Below are 16,710 nucleotides of genomic sequence, written 5' to 3'. Positions count from 1 at the left end.
ACCGGGGCACAAACCCGTGTCCCCTGCATCGGCAGGCGGACTCTCAACCACTGCGCCACCAGGGAAGCCCAATGTCTCCACCTTTTTTTTTTTTTTTTAAATTATTTATTTATGTATTTATTTATGGCTGTGTTGGGTCTTCGTTTCTCTGTGAGAGCTTTCTCTAGTTGTGGCAAGCGGGAGCCACTCTTCATCGCGGTGCGTGGGCCTCTATCACGGTCTCTCTTGTTGAGGAGCACAGGCTCCAGACGCGCATGCTCAGTAATTGTGGCTCACGGGCCCAGCTGCTCCGCGGGACGTGGGATCCTCCCAGACCAGGGCTCGAACCCGTGTCCCCTGCATTGGCAGGCAGACTCCCAACCACTGCGCCACCAGGGAAGCCCAATGTCTCTACCTTTTGAAGCAAACTGGGTAAACTGGGGCAAGTGCAGGAGAGAAATACCTGTGTAAACAAAAAGTGTTGCCCACCTTTCCAGTTCTACAAGGATAAAGCCATCAGCCACTGCAGTCACCCACCGACACTGAGCCCTGAAGAAAATTCAGGACGGAGAAAACCAGGAAGCATTCTGTGCTTTGGATATACTGGTCCCTAGATAGTTAAGATGAATATCTAAAGAAAATTTTCAAGTGATCCCAGATTCTTGCATCTTCCCATACATAGAAAAGCACTAAAATCATTAACTTGAGACGTCTGTTCTTTGTGATTAGCAGTCATCTTTCGATGTTTGACTACATGTTTTTTCCAGCAAATAAAAATTCATGTATGCTGGCTCCTCCCTTACCTCTTTGGCGTAGTTCCTCAGAGCTGTCTGGGCTATAGTCCTCAGTAAGTTCCCCGAATAAAACTTAACTCACAACTTTATGTTGTGCATTTTTCTTTCAGTTGACACCTGGGAGGTGGTGCTGAGACGGACGAAGGATGTTTCTCAGGTTGGAGATGTGAAGGCCAAAAGGTGACTTCATATCCATGTTCAAGATTATTTCATAAATTATTTAGAGCAAAATTCATACTTCATAAGGGAACTGAACAAGGAGTTTAAGTTATAGTTACAGTCTATAATAATAATTTATTGAAAACAAGACTGGTGGCACAGAGTCCAGTGTCTGAAGCTGCCCACGCAAGTGGCAAACCCTGGCTCTCTGGATTACGAGGCCATCCCTGGGCATTTCTAGTCAGTGGCCACAAGACACGCTCATCCCAGACAAAGTGTCCCCAAACCACAAATCTGCCTTGTTCATACAAATATAAAGATGCACAAGAACAGCCTGTTCTTATCACAAACTCCTTGAACACATGGGTGGAATGCCACTTACATAATCTGGCAGGCTGCAGTTGTGCCGTTTGTTATAAAACCCAGCTTTCTTTTTCTTCTTTTTTCATCAAAATTAAAAGCCTTTTGTTTTAAAGGAAAAAAATCAAGAAAGTAAAAAGACAACCCATACAACAGGAGAAAAGTTTTGCAAATTATATATCTGATAAGGGACTTTTTTTTTTATAGTGGATGTATTAAAAAAAATTTTTTATTGGAGTATAGTTGCTTTACAATGCTGTGTTAGTTTCTACTGTGCAGAAAAGTGAATCAGCTATACGTATACATATATCCCCCCTTTTTTGGATTCCCTTCCCATTTAGGTCACCGCAGAGCACTGAGTAGAGTTCCCTGAGCTATACAGTAGGTTCTCATTAGTATCTATTTTATACATAGTATCAATAGTATATATATGTCAATCCCCATCTCCCAATTCATCCCACCACCCCCCTTTCCCCCTTGGTAAACCCAGCTTTCTTAAACCAGTAGAAACCTCTAAGATCTTTTCAAAATAGGAATCTTTCCATTTTCTATTGGAGACAGTACTCAGAGCATGAGTAATGCCCATCGGTTATCAGTTATTTAGCAGATTGTGCCAGTGTTGACATTTATTCTTGGCTTAATTGTGCATGAATGTGTGTTTTAAACAATGATGCAGCTGTCCCCATTCCCGGCAATTAGGATATAAAAATGGCGTTCGCTGAATCTGGCAGAGGGACCAGTTCTCCATGTGTTTACTCTTTTGTTTGCAAGGCCTTCTGAGTACTTGCTGCAATTCTACAATCAGAATATCAATTTGGCTTAAAATAGAACGATGTTTCCATTAATAGAAACAACAGGGACTGCAGACCTCCATGTTTCAAGATCTTCAGTCTCTGACTCCATCAGAGATGCTTGCGATTGTGTGTATGTGAAAGACACTTCTTTGACTTCCTGTGGAGACAGGTTTAAAATGCCATTAGGATCAGAAGAGCAGTGTCAGCAGAGATCTGGACTATTGCTAATCATCTGCAGAGTATCAAGCGATCCAAATATCTCCCATATAGAAGTTCCAGGACCCCAGTGGACACCAAAATCCACCAGCTCAAGTCCCTTACATAAAATAGCATAGTATTTGCATAAAACCTATGCACATCACTAGACTGCTTATATTACCTACTACAATGTAAATGCTATGTAAACAGCTGTAAACACAGTTTAAATGCTATGTAAATAATTGCTGGTACACAGCAAATTCAAATTTTGCTTTTTGGAACTTTCTGGAGTTTGGATTTTTTTCCAAATATTTTCAATCCCTGGTGGGTTGAATCTGAGGATGTGGAACCTGTGGATATGGAGGGCCCACTATACTGCCACGAGATTCTATCTATGGCTAATGCCAGCATCAATATTCTTCGCTGCTGATTCATGCAGGTGACCAGGCCATTGAGGAGAGACAGTATCCAGGGTCTAAAGCTGTTATTTTCTCTTGACTATTTTGGCTCTTGGCTTGGTGGGCTTTTTGCTATTAGATTAGCTAGTTCGTATCAGCTAGGATGGGACCAGTTCCTTATTAGGTCATGGCAAGTCTGAATAAATTACCTATGAAAAAATAACTTATCCCTTTGGAAACTGTTTAGCAGTACTCACTAAAGCTGAGCATAAGTACTCCATGCCCCAGCAATTTCACTTCTAAATCCTGATAGCCAACAGATACGCACGCATATATTCACCAAAAGACGTGCACTGGAATGTTCATGGCTGCAACTACGCAGGCGTCCGTCAACAGGAGAATGGATAAACAAGTTGCACTATAGTCCAACAATGGCATACTATAAACTAAACTCTAACACACAAGGCATTAGTTTTCTGTTGCTGTGAAACAAATTACCACAAACCTAGCAGCTGAAATCAACACATACTTACCAGCTCACAGTTGTGCTAGTCTTAAATCTGGGCCCAGTGTAGCTGGGTTTTCTGCTGAGGGCCTCACAGGCTGAAGTTAAGGTTTAGGTGCTGAAGCTCAGGCTCCTCTTCCAAGTTCATTTGGGTTGTTGGCAGAATTCGGGCCCTTTTTTTGTGACTGGAGGACTGAGGTCCCTATTTCCTTGCTGCCTGTCACCAGGAGCCAATGTCAGCTCTTAGAGGCCGTCTGTATCCATGTGGACCCCTCGATCTTCAATACCAACAATGAAGAATTTCCCTTGCGTCAATTCCTCTCATACTTCATTTCCCTTTCACCAGAAAAAGCCCCATCCTTTTTCAGGGCTCATGTGATCAGGCCCACTGAGAACAATCTCCATATCTTAAAGCCAACTGATTCGGGTCTTAATTACATCTGCAAAATGCCTTTACAGTAGCACCTAGATTAATGTTCAATTGAATAACTGGGAGAGGCTGAGAGTACAAGAGAGGATGAGGAATCTTGGGGGCCATCTTAGAATTCTGCCTACCACACAACAGGGATGAATCTCACAGTCAATAGTGGGCCAAGGCAGTCAGACATGAAAGAAGATATAATGTATGATTCCATTTCCATCTTCCATAAAATGCAAGAAAAGGAAACACTGATCTTTGGTGTTAGAAGTCAAATCGTGGTTATTCTTGAGTGTGTAGTAACTAGAAAGCTGCAGGAGGAGATTCTGGGGGACTCATAATGTTTTTGTTTCTTGATCTGTGTGCGCCGATTACATGGTGTATTTAACTTGTGAAAACTCAGCGAGCTGTACATTTTTAGAATAATTTGGATTTATTATTTTAAAATAGAGTCGTTTGGTTTTTCCAGGGAAGCATGCATCCAAAGACAGCTGTAAGTGTCGGTACCTGATGCGAGTGGAGAATAAGCAGGAAAGGAAAGGAAACAAGAGAGTGCCTTGACTGGCATGATGGTGATATACCTTATGCACACTGCGGGCAAGGGCCAACTAAGTGAAGAGCTAGGACTCTGTTAACTTGAGCCTGCGTGCTGGACCTGCTACATAATTTATGTGGCCCATCGCAAAGTGAAGTACTGGGCCTCCTTGTTCAAAAATTGAGAATTTGAAGACAGTAAGAGTGGAACGTTAAGCCAAGGCTGAGGGTGTGGGTTACGGCACTGGTCCCACTCCCTGGAAGCCAACCCTGCCTGTGGGTGTGGGAGAAAGAGCTACCTCTCAGATCCCAGTCTTTGAGCTTTGAACCTATTGACTGTAGACTGGGTTAGCCGGAGCCTAGGAGGTGCTAACTCATTAGTACATGCAAAAGCAAGCATTTTGATGGGCAAGACACCAATCAAATGTGGGGATTATAATAATAATGGACCATCTAAATGTTTATGTATTATTTCTTTCGTTTGCTAAAACGCCTACTGGCAACCTCATGGATAATATGCATTTGATACATAGATAGCACAGGGTCCACTTTCACCTTGTAAATTAGCATGAATTCCAAGACATTGGTGGAACCCTAATCATGAGATTTAACCATGTGTTCTTTGGTCTTTTCAGTTCAAAGAGCGAACTATTAAATGCCGAGACCAGAATATTGGAGTCTGGGTACTTCACCGTCAAAGTTCTTTTTCTTGCTGAGAGATTCGAGTTCCAGTCAGGTTCCAAGTTGAAGCCCCGACCTGACTCTACAACCTCCCCGACTGGCTGGAGGGCCTTGGGCAGGGGCGCCCTAGAATCATCCAGTGAGGGCTACGTGGTGACCGCCGGGGGCACGTGACTGCCAGGCGGTGGAGACTCGCAGTGCCAGGCTGCCTGGGCTGTGGCTGGGCGTGCCGGGTGGGGAGAGGGGGGAGGGGAGGAGGGGGGAGCACAGTTCGAGGTTAGGGTTTCTGATGCGGTACGGCTTTGGCATTGCATTTCTGATTTTTCCCTGGTGTGCACCCTTGAAGCACAAACCTTTCTAGACAGTGACTTACTAAAGCTTTTGGGGACAGTGGCTCCCGAAGGCGGCCAGCTGCCTGGACCTAAGATTTATGAGTGGTTCCAAGGATGAGACAAGGTCCCAGTGTCTCGGTGACAATGAGGTCTTTGACGAACAGGCGGGAGCTGAGGCTGGGGAGTGCGAGGAGGCCTGTGGCCCTGGCGGAGAGCCCCTGAATCTCCTCCCTGCTGGAGTGGGGCGCCCGGGACGCGGGCGGGCGATCCCGCAGGCCATCAGCATGCAGGAGCCGCGCGCTCCGTCCTTGAAGGGCTACCCGGCTGACCTTGCTCCGCTTTCTCCGGAGAAATCTCCCCGAGAGCGCGAGGACGCGGCCGCGGCGGTGACTCGGTGCCTTGCGCGCCGCATGCAAACGCTCCCCTCCAGCCAGCCCAGCTCCGCAGCCGCGGTTTCCCTTCCTGCCTCCTTTTTAAATTCCACGATTCAAACCCGGCATTTTCCGCTCCACCCCTTCCCCTTTCCATCGCCCGCCTGTCTTCACCCAGACTGTCCGGGTGTTTTGTCCCCTACCTCCCATCTGCAGAACTGAAGGTCGACCTTCGCGCTCCCTCGCTGCGGGCCCGGGGATCGGACGTGGCCCGCCAGGGCCTGGCACTGCGCTCGAAGAACGATCCGGAGCCCGGCCGGAGGGGGCGGTGTGCGGCGCTCTCGGGCGCACAGGCGGACCTAGCCCGTGCCCCGCTCCCCATTGGCCGCCACCTCGGCGGGAGGGGCCGCCCGCGCTCAGGGCACCTGGCGTCGCCGCTCCGCAGGGAAATCGGAGGCTGCCGGGCGCGGACGCCGGGAGGGAAAGGCATCCGGAGGGAAGGCCCGGGGCCGCTGTCGAGTTCCCAGAGGCCTGCCCTGTTCTGCCAGCCGCCCCGCCGCGGGCGATGCTCGGATGCCCCTGCTCCGTCTGCGCCAGCCGGAAACTTTGCCCGGAGAAGTCCCCCACCCTCCTGACCGCGCGGAGAGGCGCCTGGTGGGCCGCGCCCCCCCCGGGGCCCCGCAGCCCCGCGCGTGATTGCGGGGGCCCCCAAGCGCCTGGCGCACGCCGCGCCCCGCCGTGCGCGAGCGGCCGCCAGGATGCGCTACGCGGACCCCTCGGCGAACCGGGATTTGTTGGGGAACCGAACTTTGCTCTTCATCTTCATCTGCGCCTTCGCTTTGGTGACCTTGCTGCAACAGATCTTGTATGGCAGGAACTACATCAAGAGGTAGGAAAGTCCGAGCGCGGGTCGCGGTGCGCGGAGCCCGCTGGTGAGTCCCCAGGTGGCGGCCGCAGCATCCGCCTCGGCGTCCCCGGGGTGAACGACCGTGGGGTCCGCATTTAGCCTCGAGCAACGCCGCGTTAGGTTCGGGTCACCGCGCTCCGAAGCGCATCTCTCCTCCCAGCTAGAGGAGAACGCCTGCCCAGCGCTGGCCGGAGGCGCCCAACAACTTTGTTCTGGTGTGAAAAAAGGGGGACAGGTTGGAGTTCGGAGCGGCCAAGCTGACGATAAATCCATGTGAATGCCCTGAGCGGCCGCAGGGGTCAGATCGGTGTCCCCAAATCTACAGCGGCATGGCCATTTGGTTGGAGGGGAGGCTGCCGGGTGTGGAGGGCTCAAAATCGGATAGGCTTACCCCTCGAGTCCTGAACTTTTGTGGGGGCCCTTAGGGGAAAAAGCATATTGTTCCCCGCAGGAGTGCCGGGTTAGGTCGGGGGGATAATAGGCTAGGACGATGCGACAGAGATAGTGAATCCTTAGAAACCAGTAACCACTGGATCTGTGAAACTCACAACCTCATCCCTCTGAAACAGATGGTTCTTTCTCATCCTTACGCAGAAGGTCAGAGCTGCAGCAGAAGTTAACCCTCCCCTCCTGGGCTCTCCTCCCGCCACCCCCCCCCCCCACCTCATCCACAGGCGAACTCCATTAAGAGATAGAGCAGTAGGAGGTGTCACTCAGAAACTCGGGCCCAGCCTCAGTCCCTGTGTGTGCGGAAAATATACGGAAATGCCAACCGTTTTCTTCTGCCTGCCCTGCTGGCTGAGGGGAACCGCTTCGGGTTACTCTGCCTGGTTTCAGGGCTTGGGGAGAGGGCTGCCCCAGGGCCCTCTCATTTCAGAGCCTCTTTTGGAAAGAACCCACCTCTCTTTTCTGCTGGAGGTTTTTCCTTTGCTGTCAGTTGTCTTCCTGCTCTCGCTGCCCCTCCGCAGCGAGGCTGATAGAAAACAAAATGCCTGGCTAGCTATGTAAACATCCCGTCTTCTCTAAACTTCTAAATAATAAAACAGTTGTTCTCTTTTCATCCTTTGGATTCCACATCGGTCATTTGTGCCCCTAGTCTGGGCGGCACTCAGGGGTGGGAGAGTGACATTGCTGCTGGGCCTTGGCTCACAGTAAGAGAGCCAAGCAGTTAGGCCATTTTCCACTCCACGTCCCAGAGCTGGGTAGGATGAGGCCCCTTGGCCAGGACATTTGTTTCCAACCAGCCACTGCTCCTGACCTTCCCAGAGAGCGTTTTTCTCTGGTTGAGGGCAGCTGACGAGCTCTGCCTGGTGCTGGTATCTTTAAAGGACATTTTCCGAGAGTCTCCCGGCTTGCTGGAGCCCATTGGGCCTGCTGTCCCCCAGAGATGACCCTGCTGGGCCCCAAATGGCCTGCTTGCTGCACTTGCTCCTCAGCAGGATGGCTGTGGGTTCCTACCCCCTGCTGGCACCTACCCAGAGCTGCCGGGGCTGCCGGGATGGTTGCCGTCTCATCAACAGTGGGAGAATATCCGTGCCCACGGCAAACGGCAGCTCAGCTTCTAAGTGCTTGCCCCGGCAGGCCCTCCCTGATCTTGGGTGGATGTACCAGCTGCCCGGAGCTCAGCGGGCATACCAGTTGCATCCCATCCTCTCACACAGAGACCCTGAGCCCCTCAGTCTCAGAGGCTGCCTCACAGGCCTCACTCCAGGGACTGGAGGAATCCGATCAAGGAAGCAAAAGTTGCATGCGTTCAATCCTGGAAGGGCGCCATGGGGTCTTTAAAGAAGATGATGTGGTCCTGGTGTTCACGGGGCTTGATGTCTACTTGGGGAAACACAATGGCCACAAATGAGATAGGAATGAGTGTTGAAATGTTTAAGGCGGGAGGCACCACTGGGCTGGAGCTGTTAGGGAAGGCTGCCCGGAGAAGGCTTGACCTGAGTGGGCCCGTGAAGGAAGGAGAAGCTTTGGGCAGGTGAGTGGAAGTGCACATCAGGAACCGAAGAGGGCAGGAGCAAAGGTGCGGAGATGTGGCACCGCCTCCTTGCACCTCTCCCAGGTTGACCCTACCTGTTCTGTCGCACTTGGCTTAACCTTTGGTTAGCTGCTCCTGGGGCTGTCCTGACCCTGAACCAGGTTGCGGCTGCCACATCGGAGCATGAATAGCACCTGCTCCCCTATCTTGTTTCCTACACATCTCATCACTGTAATGAATCGACTTGATGGGATTGTTGGTCTGTCTCCTGTGTAGAAACACTTGAGTGTTCCTCCAGCAGATGTCCTGGCACAGCCTGCATCAGAGTCACCTGCATGGCCATTGAAATGCAGATTCCCGGGCCTCTCTCCGGGGGTGGGATCCAGTAACCTGCTTTTTTAACAAGCTCCTCAGATGATTTGTAACAAGTCCTCTCTGCTGCTCTAGGCCCGTGGTTCTCAGTAGAGGGCAGTGTTGTTCCCCAGGCAATGCCTGGAGACACTTTTGCTTTTCACAGTGGGGAGAGGAGAGCATCTGGCATCTCGCAGGCTGAGGCCACGGATAGGGCTAAAGATGCTGCAATGCATGGCCCGTCCACGACAAAAGACTTATCCAGCCCCAGATGTCAGCAGTGCTGAGGGGGAGAAACCCTACTCTAGATGAAAATTCCATGAGGTAGGGGTTCAGTCTGTTTTGTCCCCAGCTGTACCCTGAGCGCCAAATATGGTGCCTGGCACATAGTAGGTTCTCAAAATATTGGGTAATGAAGAAACGATTGAAAGTGGTGTGTGCGTGCACACGGGCAGGGGTAGTGATCACAGGGACGCAGTGAAGACATGGATCCCACTGGCGTAAGGGGCAGCATAGGGAAGGAGGGGACAGATGTAATATTGGGTCAGCGGCTTCAGTGAAGTGCTTTGCGGATTGGGAAGGACAGTTGGAACCTGGTTCATTAGGACATAGGGAGCCACATGCGGTCCTTGAGTAGAGTAGGGATGTGATCAAAGTCTTCTAAGGAAGGGGTAGAGAAAGGGAGAGAAGGGGAGGCTGTTGTCACAGCCTGGTCAGAAGTGAGGGGAACGTGGTGCTGGGGGCAGGTCTACTTTGGAGCCAGGGATTCGTTTGTCCATTCTTTGCTTCTGTGCTGAGCTGTGTGGATGCATTCGGCAGAGGCTTCATTGTTTGATGTGACACAAAGAGCTCAGGGGCACAAAGAGGGCCAGCTGTTCTGGTGAGAATCAGGGACAGATTACACCCGAAGGAAGTGGGGGTGTGAGTCAGTCTGCATTCTTTCCTTGGGCCCCTGGCTTCTCCCTGTGCTGTACAGGGGACACTGCCGGGAAAGGGAGTGGAGGGGAGACGGAGGGGAGGGGGAGGGAGGAGGAGAGGAGGAAGGTGGGGCAGCGCAGGTGGCTTAGTGGGCTCAAGGTCTCTACAGGAGAAGGTGCACTGTATGTGGATTAGGAGGGAAAGGCAAGAAACAGAGCTGTGAAGTTTGCCCTTGGTGCTTCTTGGCTCCACATCTGCTCTTGATTGAACAAATCCTTAACGAAGATTTCCTACACGCTGAACACTACGATGGTGTGCAAGACAGACACAGCCCAGGGTTCTCGGGAGCTCACAGTCTATGGGGAATACAGGACACATAACACGTACACAAGCCACACTGGAGGTGTGGACATGGAACTCTAAGGATGTGGAGGGAGCCATAGTGAATCAGGGTGTCTTCAAGGTGCAGGGAGGCATTTGAAGGAAGTCTTTTTTTTTTTTTTTGGCATATGGAAATTTATTACTATCCTGCTTTGATCATCAAAACTTGTGATCTTGGTCTCTCTTCTTGCCTTTGTATAAGGCCAAAAGAGAGACATTGGCTACTTTGACAAACTTAAAGCAGACTCCAGGAATGTCACCAACAGCATGACCTTTGTGACCAAATCCAGCAACCAGAACTTCATCATTTTCCTCAATAAAATTCAAACAACCATCACTGGGTACAAAGGCGGTGATTTTTTTGCCATTCTTGATGAGTTGAACCCTGACACGCTTCCTGATGGCAGAATTTGGCTGTTTGGCTTCAACCCCTACTTTTTCAAGCACAATTCCCTTGGCATGAGAAGCACCTCCAAAAGGGTTGGCCTTCAGGGCTGTGCCCAAATGGGCTTTCTTGTACTGTTTATCATGCCACTTCTGGTCTCATCGGTGGCTACGGAGCTTCCTGGCAGTACGAAGACCACGACACTTGCCCATCCTGCCAGCGCCACGGGCCTGAGCGAAAGAGTGAAGGAAGTCTTAAGGACAGGGGAATGACCCATAAGAACGTGGGAATGTGGAAGGATGGGGGAAGATACCCAGGTTGACCAACGGTAGAAAGGTGCAGGGGAGACTTGAGTAATTCTTCATACCTCCTATATAGGTGGGGGGCAGGGTGGGGCAGGCAGGGCCGGGTTATGGAGAACTAAGTGGGAAATATGTGAGAAGGAGCTTGTCCGGAGCAAAGAGGGTAACAAGTTCGAGTCTAGATCTGCTCAGACCCTGCAAGGCAATCCACTTGGAACTCTCCAGCAGCTCATTGGAAAGGAGCTCGGGAACTGTGGGTGGACAAGAGCCAGACTAACAATGGAGAGTTTGGAGTCGCCAAGCATCAAAATCAGCATTTTTCCAACTTTTAGGATTGTTATCCACACTTAAGAAATATGTTATACCCAGGGATCCAGGACACACTCACATATACATCCATCTGAAACAAGCATTTTGTGAAAGAATATTTGGCCTTATTATGAGAAATTCACTTTAGTATTTTCTATTCTACTTCATTAAAAAATTCTGTTTCACTTCATTTAAAACATAAATTCAGCCTTAAAAAGGAAATTCTTTTTTTTTTATTGTGGTATAGTTGTTTTACAAAGTGTGTTAGTTTTTACTGTACAAAAAGGAAGTTGTGATGCATGCTACAGCATGGACGAACCTTGAAGATGTTATGCTAAGTGAAATAAGCCAGTCACAAAAGGACTAATATTGTATGGTTCCACTTATATGAGCAGTCAAATTTATAGAGACAGAAAGCAGAATGGTTGCCAAGGGCTGCAGGGTGGAGGAATAGGGAATAAGTGTTTAAGGAGTACAGAGTTTCAGTTTGGGAAATGAAAAGGTTTTGGAGATAGATGATGATGATGGTTGCACACAATGTGGTTGTGCTTAATATCGCTGGACTGTACACTTAAAACAGTTAAAATGGTAAATTTTATGTTATGTATATTTTACTGCAATAATTTTTTTTTAAATTCTGGAGGCAAACCACTGAATTGATTTTATAATCTGTTGGTTGAAACGCTTAGTTAGAAAAACACTGGCCAGTGTGATGGAATTGGATGAGATCACCCAGGAGAGAGCAGAGTGAAAGGCGTAGATGGGCAGGGGCATAGAGGAGAGCCTCGAGGGGTGCCTGCACCTAAGGGCTTGAGAGAGGAGAGCTGGCCGGAAGCTGTAGCTGCAGAGAGGTGCCGGGGAGGGAGGAGATGGGGGTGTTGAGGAAACTAGGGATAAGGGCACCAGGCAGAGAGTGGGCACCTGTGACTTGCACTGCAGAGGGATCAGGTATGAAAGGGCCAATCGGGGTTTGGCACCAGAGGCAAGGGAGGTCTTGGGGTGAACGTTGGGGAGAGGGCCAAAAGAAGGATTTTCTAGAATGAGAGCATGGAAATTGTCCCCTCTCCCTTTGAGCCCTCCACTGCTCCAAATTCCCTTTGTTAGTGCTAACACCTTCACATAAATTCATATCCCTGGAGTGTTAAGGACTTCAGTTATTCATACTTTAACAGAGGGGCAAGGAAAGGGCAATGTTTCTGTTTTTTTGTTTTTTTGTTTTTTTTAAGGTAGAAAGAACATTGTGTGATCTGGTCGCAACCTGCCTTTTAAACTTAATCTCAGAGGAAGACTAGATAGGCATGGGCCTTGAATACCCTCCTTTACTGTCTCTCAGTGGAGCTTTATAATTCTCCATAAAGCATTTGAACATTTTTTTGCTAGATTTATCTCTAGCTACATAGTTTTTACTGCTATTGTAAAAAAAAATCTTAAAAAATTATATTTTCTAACCATTTGTAGCTAGTATAAAAAATAAATTTGATTTTTTTGTATATTGATTTTATAATCAGCAAGCTTGATGATAATAATAATAATCAACACATAAGGATAATAATTTATCTGTAGAGTCTTCTGGGATTTCTTTGTAGACTTTTTTTCCCCTTTCATTACAACCCTCATACCATTTTTTTTTTTTTTTTTTTTTTTTTTTTTTGCATTACGCGGGCCTCTCACTGTTGTGGCCTCTCCCGTTGCGGAGCACAGGCTCCGGATGCGCAGGCTCAGCGGCCATGGCTCACGGGCCCAGCCGCTCTGCAGCATGTGGGATATTCCCAGACTGGGGCACGAACCCGTGTCCCCTGCATCGGCAGGCGGACTCTCAACCACTGCGGCACCAGGGAAGCCCCCCTCATACCAGTTTAAAAAAAAGTAATTTTTATTGGAGTATATTTGCTCTACAATGCTGTGTTAGTTTCTACTGTACAGCAGAGTGAATCAGCTATATGTATACATATATCCCCCTTTTTTGGATTTCCTTCCCATTTAGGTCACCACACAGCACTGAGTAGAGTTCCCTGAGCTATACAGTAGGTTCTCATTAGTTATCTATTTTATACATACTATCAATAGTGTATATATGTCAATCCCAATCTCTGAATTCATCCCCCCCTTTCCCCCCTTGCTGTCCATACGTTTTTTTCTCTCTGTCTGTGTCTCTATTTCTGTTTTGCAAACAAGATCATCTCTACCATTTTTCTAGATTCCACATGTGTTAATATGTGATATTTGTTTTTCTCTTTCTGACTTACTTCACTCTGTATGACAGTCCCTAGGTCCATCTGCCTCACTACAAATAACTCAACTTCGTTTCTTTTTATGGCTGAGTAATATTCCATTATATATATGCACCACATTTTCTTTATCCATTCCTCTGTTGATGGACATTTAGGTTGCTTCCATGTCCTGGCTATTGTAAATAGTGCTACTATGAACATTAGGGTGCATGTGTCTTTTTGAATATGGTATATGTCCAGTAGTGGGACTGCTGGGTCATATGGTAGTTCTATTTTTAGTTTTTTAAGGAACCTCCATACTGTTTTCCATAGTGGCTGCACCAATTTACATTTCCACCAACAGTATAACAGGGTTCCCTTTTCTCCACACCCTCTCCAGCATTTATTGTTTGTAGATTTTTTGATGATGGCCGTTCTGACTGGTGTGAGGTGATACCTCACTGCAGTTTTGATTTGCATTTCTCTAATAATTAGTGATGTTGATCATCTTTTCATGTGTTTCTTGGCCATCTGTATGTCTTCTTTGGAGAAATGTCTATTTAGGTCTTCCACCCATTATGTGACTGGGTTTTTTTTTTTTGATATTGAGCTGCATGAGTTGTTTGTATATTTTGGAGATTAATCCTTTGTCCGTTGCTTCGTTTGCAAATATTTTCTCCCATTCTGAGGGTTGTCTTTTCGTTTCGTTTATAGTTTCCTTTGCTGTGCAAAAACTTTTAAATTTAATTAGGTCCCATTTGTTAACTTTTATTTTTATTTTCATTACTCTAGGAAGTGGGTCAAAGAAGATCCTGCTGCGATTTATGTCAAAGAGTGTTCTGCCTGTGTTTTCTTCTAAGAGGTTTTATAGTGTCTGACCTTACATTCAGGTCTTTTATCCATTTTGAGTTTATTTTTGTGTATGGTTTTAGGGAGTGAAGTAAAACTGTCACTGTTTGCAGATGACATGATACTATACATAGAAATCCTGAAGATGCCACAAGAAAACTATTAGAGCTAATCAGTGAATGTAGTAAAGTCACAGAATACAAAATTAATACACAGAAACCTCTTGCATTCCTATACACTAACAATGAAAGATCAGAAAGAGAAATTAAGGAAATAATCCCATTTACCACTGCAACATAAAGAATAAAATACCTAGGAATAAACCTACCTAAGGAGGTAAAAGACCTGTACTCAGAAAACTATAAGATGCTGACAAAAGAAATCAAAGATGACACAAACACATGGAGAGATATACCATGTTCTTGGATTGGAAGAATCAATATTGTGAAAATGGTTATACTACCCAAAGCAATCTACAGATTCAAAGCAATCCCTATCAAGTTACCAATGACATTTTTCACAGGACTAGAACAGAAAATTTTACAATTTGTTTGGAAACACAAAACCCTGAATAACCAAAGCAATCTTGAGAAAGAAAAATGGAGCTGGAGAAATCAGGATCCCTGACTTCAGACTATACTACAAAGCTATAGTAATCAAGACAGTATGGTACTGGCAAAAACCCAGAAATATAGACCAATGGAGCAGGATAGAAAGCCCAGAGATAAACCCACACACATATGGTCACCTAGTCTATGACAAAGGAGGCAAGAATGTACAATGGAGAAAAGACAGCCTCTTCAATAAGCGTTGCTGGGAAAACTGAACAGCTACATGTAAAAGAATGAAATTACAACCCTTATACCTTAATTTATTTTTCTTATGTTACTGTGCTGATTAGGACCTTTGATATCATGTTCAATAAAAATGTCATAGTGAATATGCTGGCCTTAATTCTGATTTTTTCCTTAACATTTTTTTAAAAAAAGAATCGCTATATTGAAATATACTCATAAATCCACCCATCTATAAATTCATAAAATTCACCCATTTGAAGTATACAGTTAAATGGCTGTTAGCATATTCACACAGTTATGCATCCCTCATCACAATCAATTTTAGAACATTTTCCTTATCCTGCAAAAGAAACCCTGTACCCCTTAGCCATCATCCTCTAGTACCCCTATATCTCCCAGCTCTAGAAATAAATAAATACACTAATCTGTCTCTATGGATTTGTCTATTCTGGACATTTCATATAAATGGAAACATACAATATGTGGTCCTGTGTGACTGGCATATTTCACTAAGCATATTTTCAAGGTTCATCCATGTTGTAGCATGGGTCAGTTCTTCATTTCTTCTATTTTAATTTTTATTTTATATTGGAGTATAGTTGATTAACAATGTTGTGTTAGTTTCAGGTGTACAGTGAAGTGATTCAATTATACATATACATGTATCCTTTTTCAAGTTCTTTTGCCATTTAGGTTATTACAGAATATTGAGCAGAATTTCCCATGCTATACAGTAGGTCCCTGTTGGTTATCTATTTTAAATATAGCAGTGTGTATATGTCAGTCCCAAGTTAGTACTTCGCTTCTGTTTATTGACGAGTAATATTCAATTTATGGATATACCTTTTTTTTTTTTTGCGGTATGCGGGCCTCTCACTGTTGTGGCCGCACAGGCTCCGGACGCGCAGGCTCAGCGGCCATGGCTCACGGGCCCAGCCGCTCCGCAGCATGTGGGATCCTCCCAGACCGGGGCACGAGCCCGTGTCCCCTGCATCGGCAGGCAGACTCTCAACCACTGCGCCACCAGGGAAGCCCTCACTTTCTTGATGATGTCCTTTACAGCATGAAAGTTTTAATTCTGATGAATTCCAATTCATCTACTGTTTTCATTAGTTGCTTGTGCTTTAGGTGTCATATCTAAGAAACCATTGCCTGTGTACAATATCTAATGTCACAAAGATTTACACCTATGTTTTCTTCTAAGAGTTTTTATAGTTTTAGCTCTTATGTTGAGGTCTTTGATCCATTTTGAATTAATTTTTGTATATGGTGTCATTAATCCTGATTTTAAGGGAAATGGTAAAGTGTCACCATTGAGTCTGTGTGCTTGGTTTTGTTTTGTTTATTCTCGTTTTGTAGATATCCTCTAGTAGGGTAAAGAAGGTTCCCTTGTGGAGTATGCTAAAAAGTTTTGTTGTTTTACTGTGTTTGGATACTAATTTTAATCAGATGCTTTTTCTACATCTACTGGAGGATATGGACTTTTTCTCCTTTACTCTTTTGATGTGGTAAATTGTACTAATAGATGTTAAACTTATAATTTTAGAGATAAACCCATATTGTTCATGGTACATTATTTGTTTTATATGATGTGACATTTTATTGACTAATATTTTTATTTAGGCTATTGTATCTCATGTTCTTGAATGATATTGGCATGTAATTTTTTTTGGTGGTGTTGTTGCGGTACGCGGGCCTCTCACCGCTGTGGCCTCTCCTGTTGCGAGCACAGGCTCCAGACGCGCAGGCCCAGGGGCCATGGCTCATGGGCCCAGCCGCTCTGCGGCACGTGGGATCCTC

The 16,710-nt window shown here is 46.5% G+C and overlaps 1 protein-coding gene and 1 pseudogene across 4 annotated transcripts in view; one reads left to right on the top strand and one right to left on the bottom strand.

Annotated features, from left to right (window-relative positions):
- Positions 1 to 6,281: 6,281 nt before the first annotated feature.
- ST8SIA5 (ST8 alpha-N-acetyl-neuraminide alpha-2,8-sialyltransferase 5) overlaps positions 6,282 to 16,710 on the top strand; it is a gene marked incomplete at both ends in the record, with an annotated part of 66,667 nt that continues 56,238 nt past the window's right edge. For all 3 annotated transcript variants that reach the window (XM_081252480.1, XM_081252479.1, XM_081252478.1), the window contains one exon: positions 6,282 to 6,412. In XM_081252480.1, the coding sequence (XP_081108606.1) occupies positions 6,282 to 6,412 (131 nt within the window). The remainder of the gene's footprint in view (positions 6,413 to 16,710) is intronic.
- On the bottom strand, positions 10,186 to 10,655 carry LOC308627156 (small ribosomal subunit protein uS12-like; annotated as a pseudogene). Its single transcript has one exon. The product of its transcript is annotated as a small ribosomal subunit protein uS12-like (transcript).

The sequence above is a fragment of the Mesoplodon bidens genome (genome assembly GCF_964165515.1).
Source record: "Mesoplodon bidens genome assembly, chromosome: 13".
NCBI lineage: Eukaryota > Metazoa > Chordata > Mammalia > Artiodactyla > Ziphiidae > Mesoplodon > Mesoplodon bidens.
This window is presented reverse-complemented; position numbering and strand designations above follow the sequence as displayed.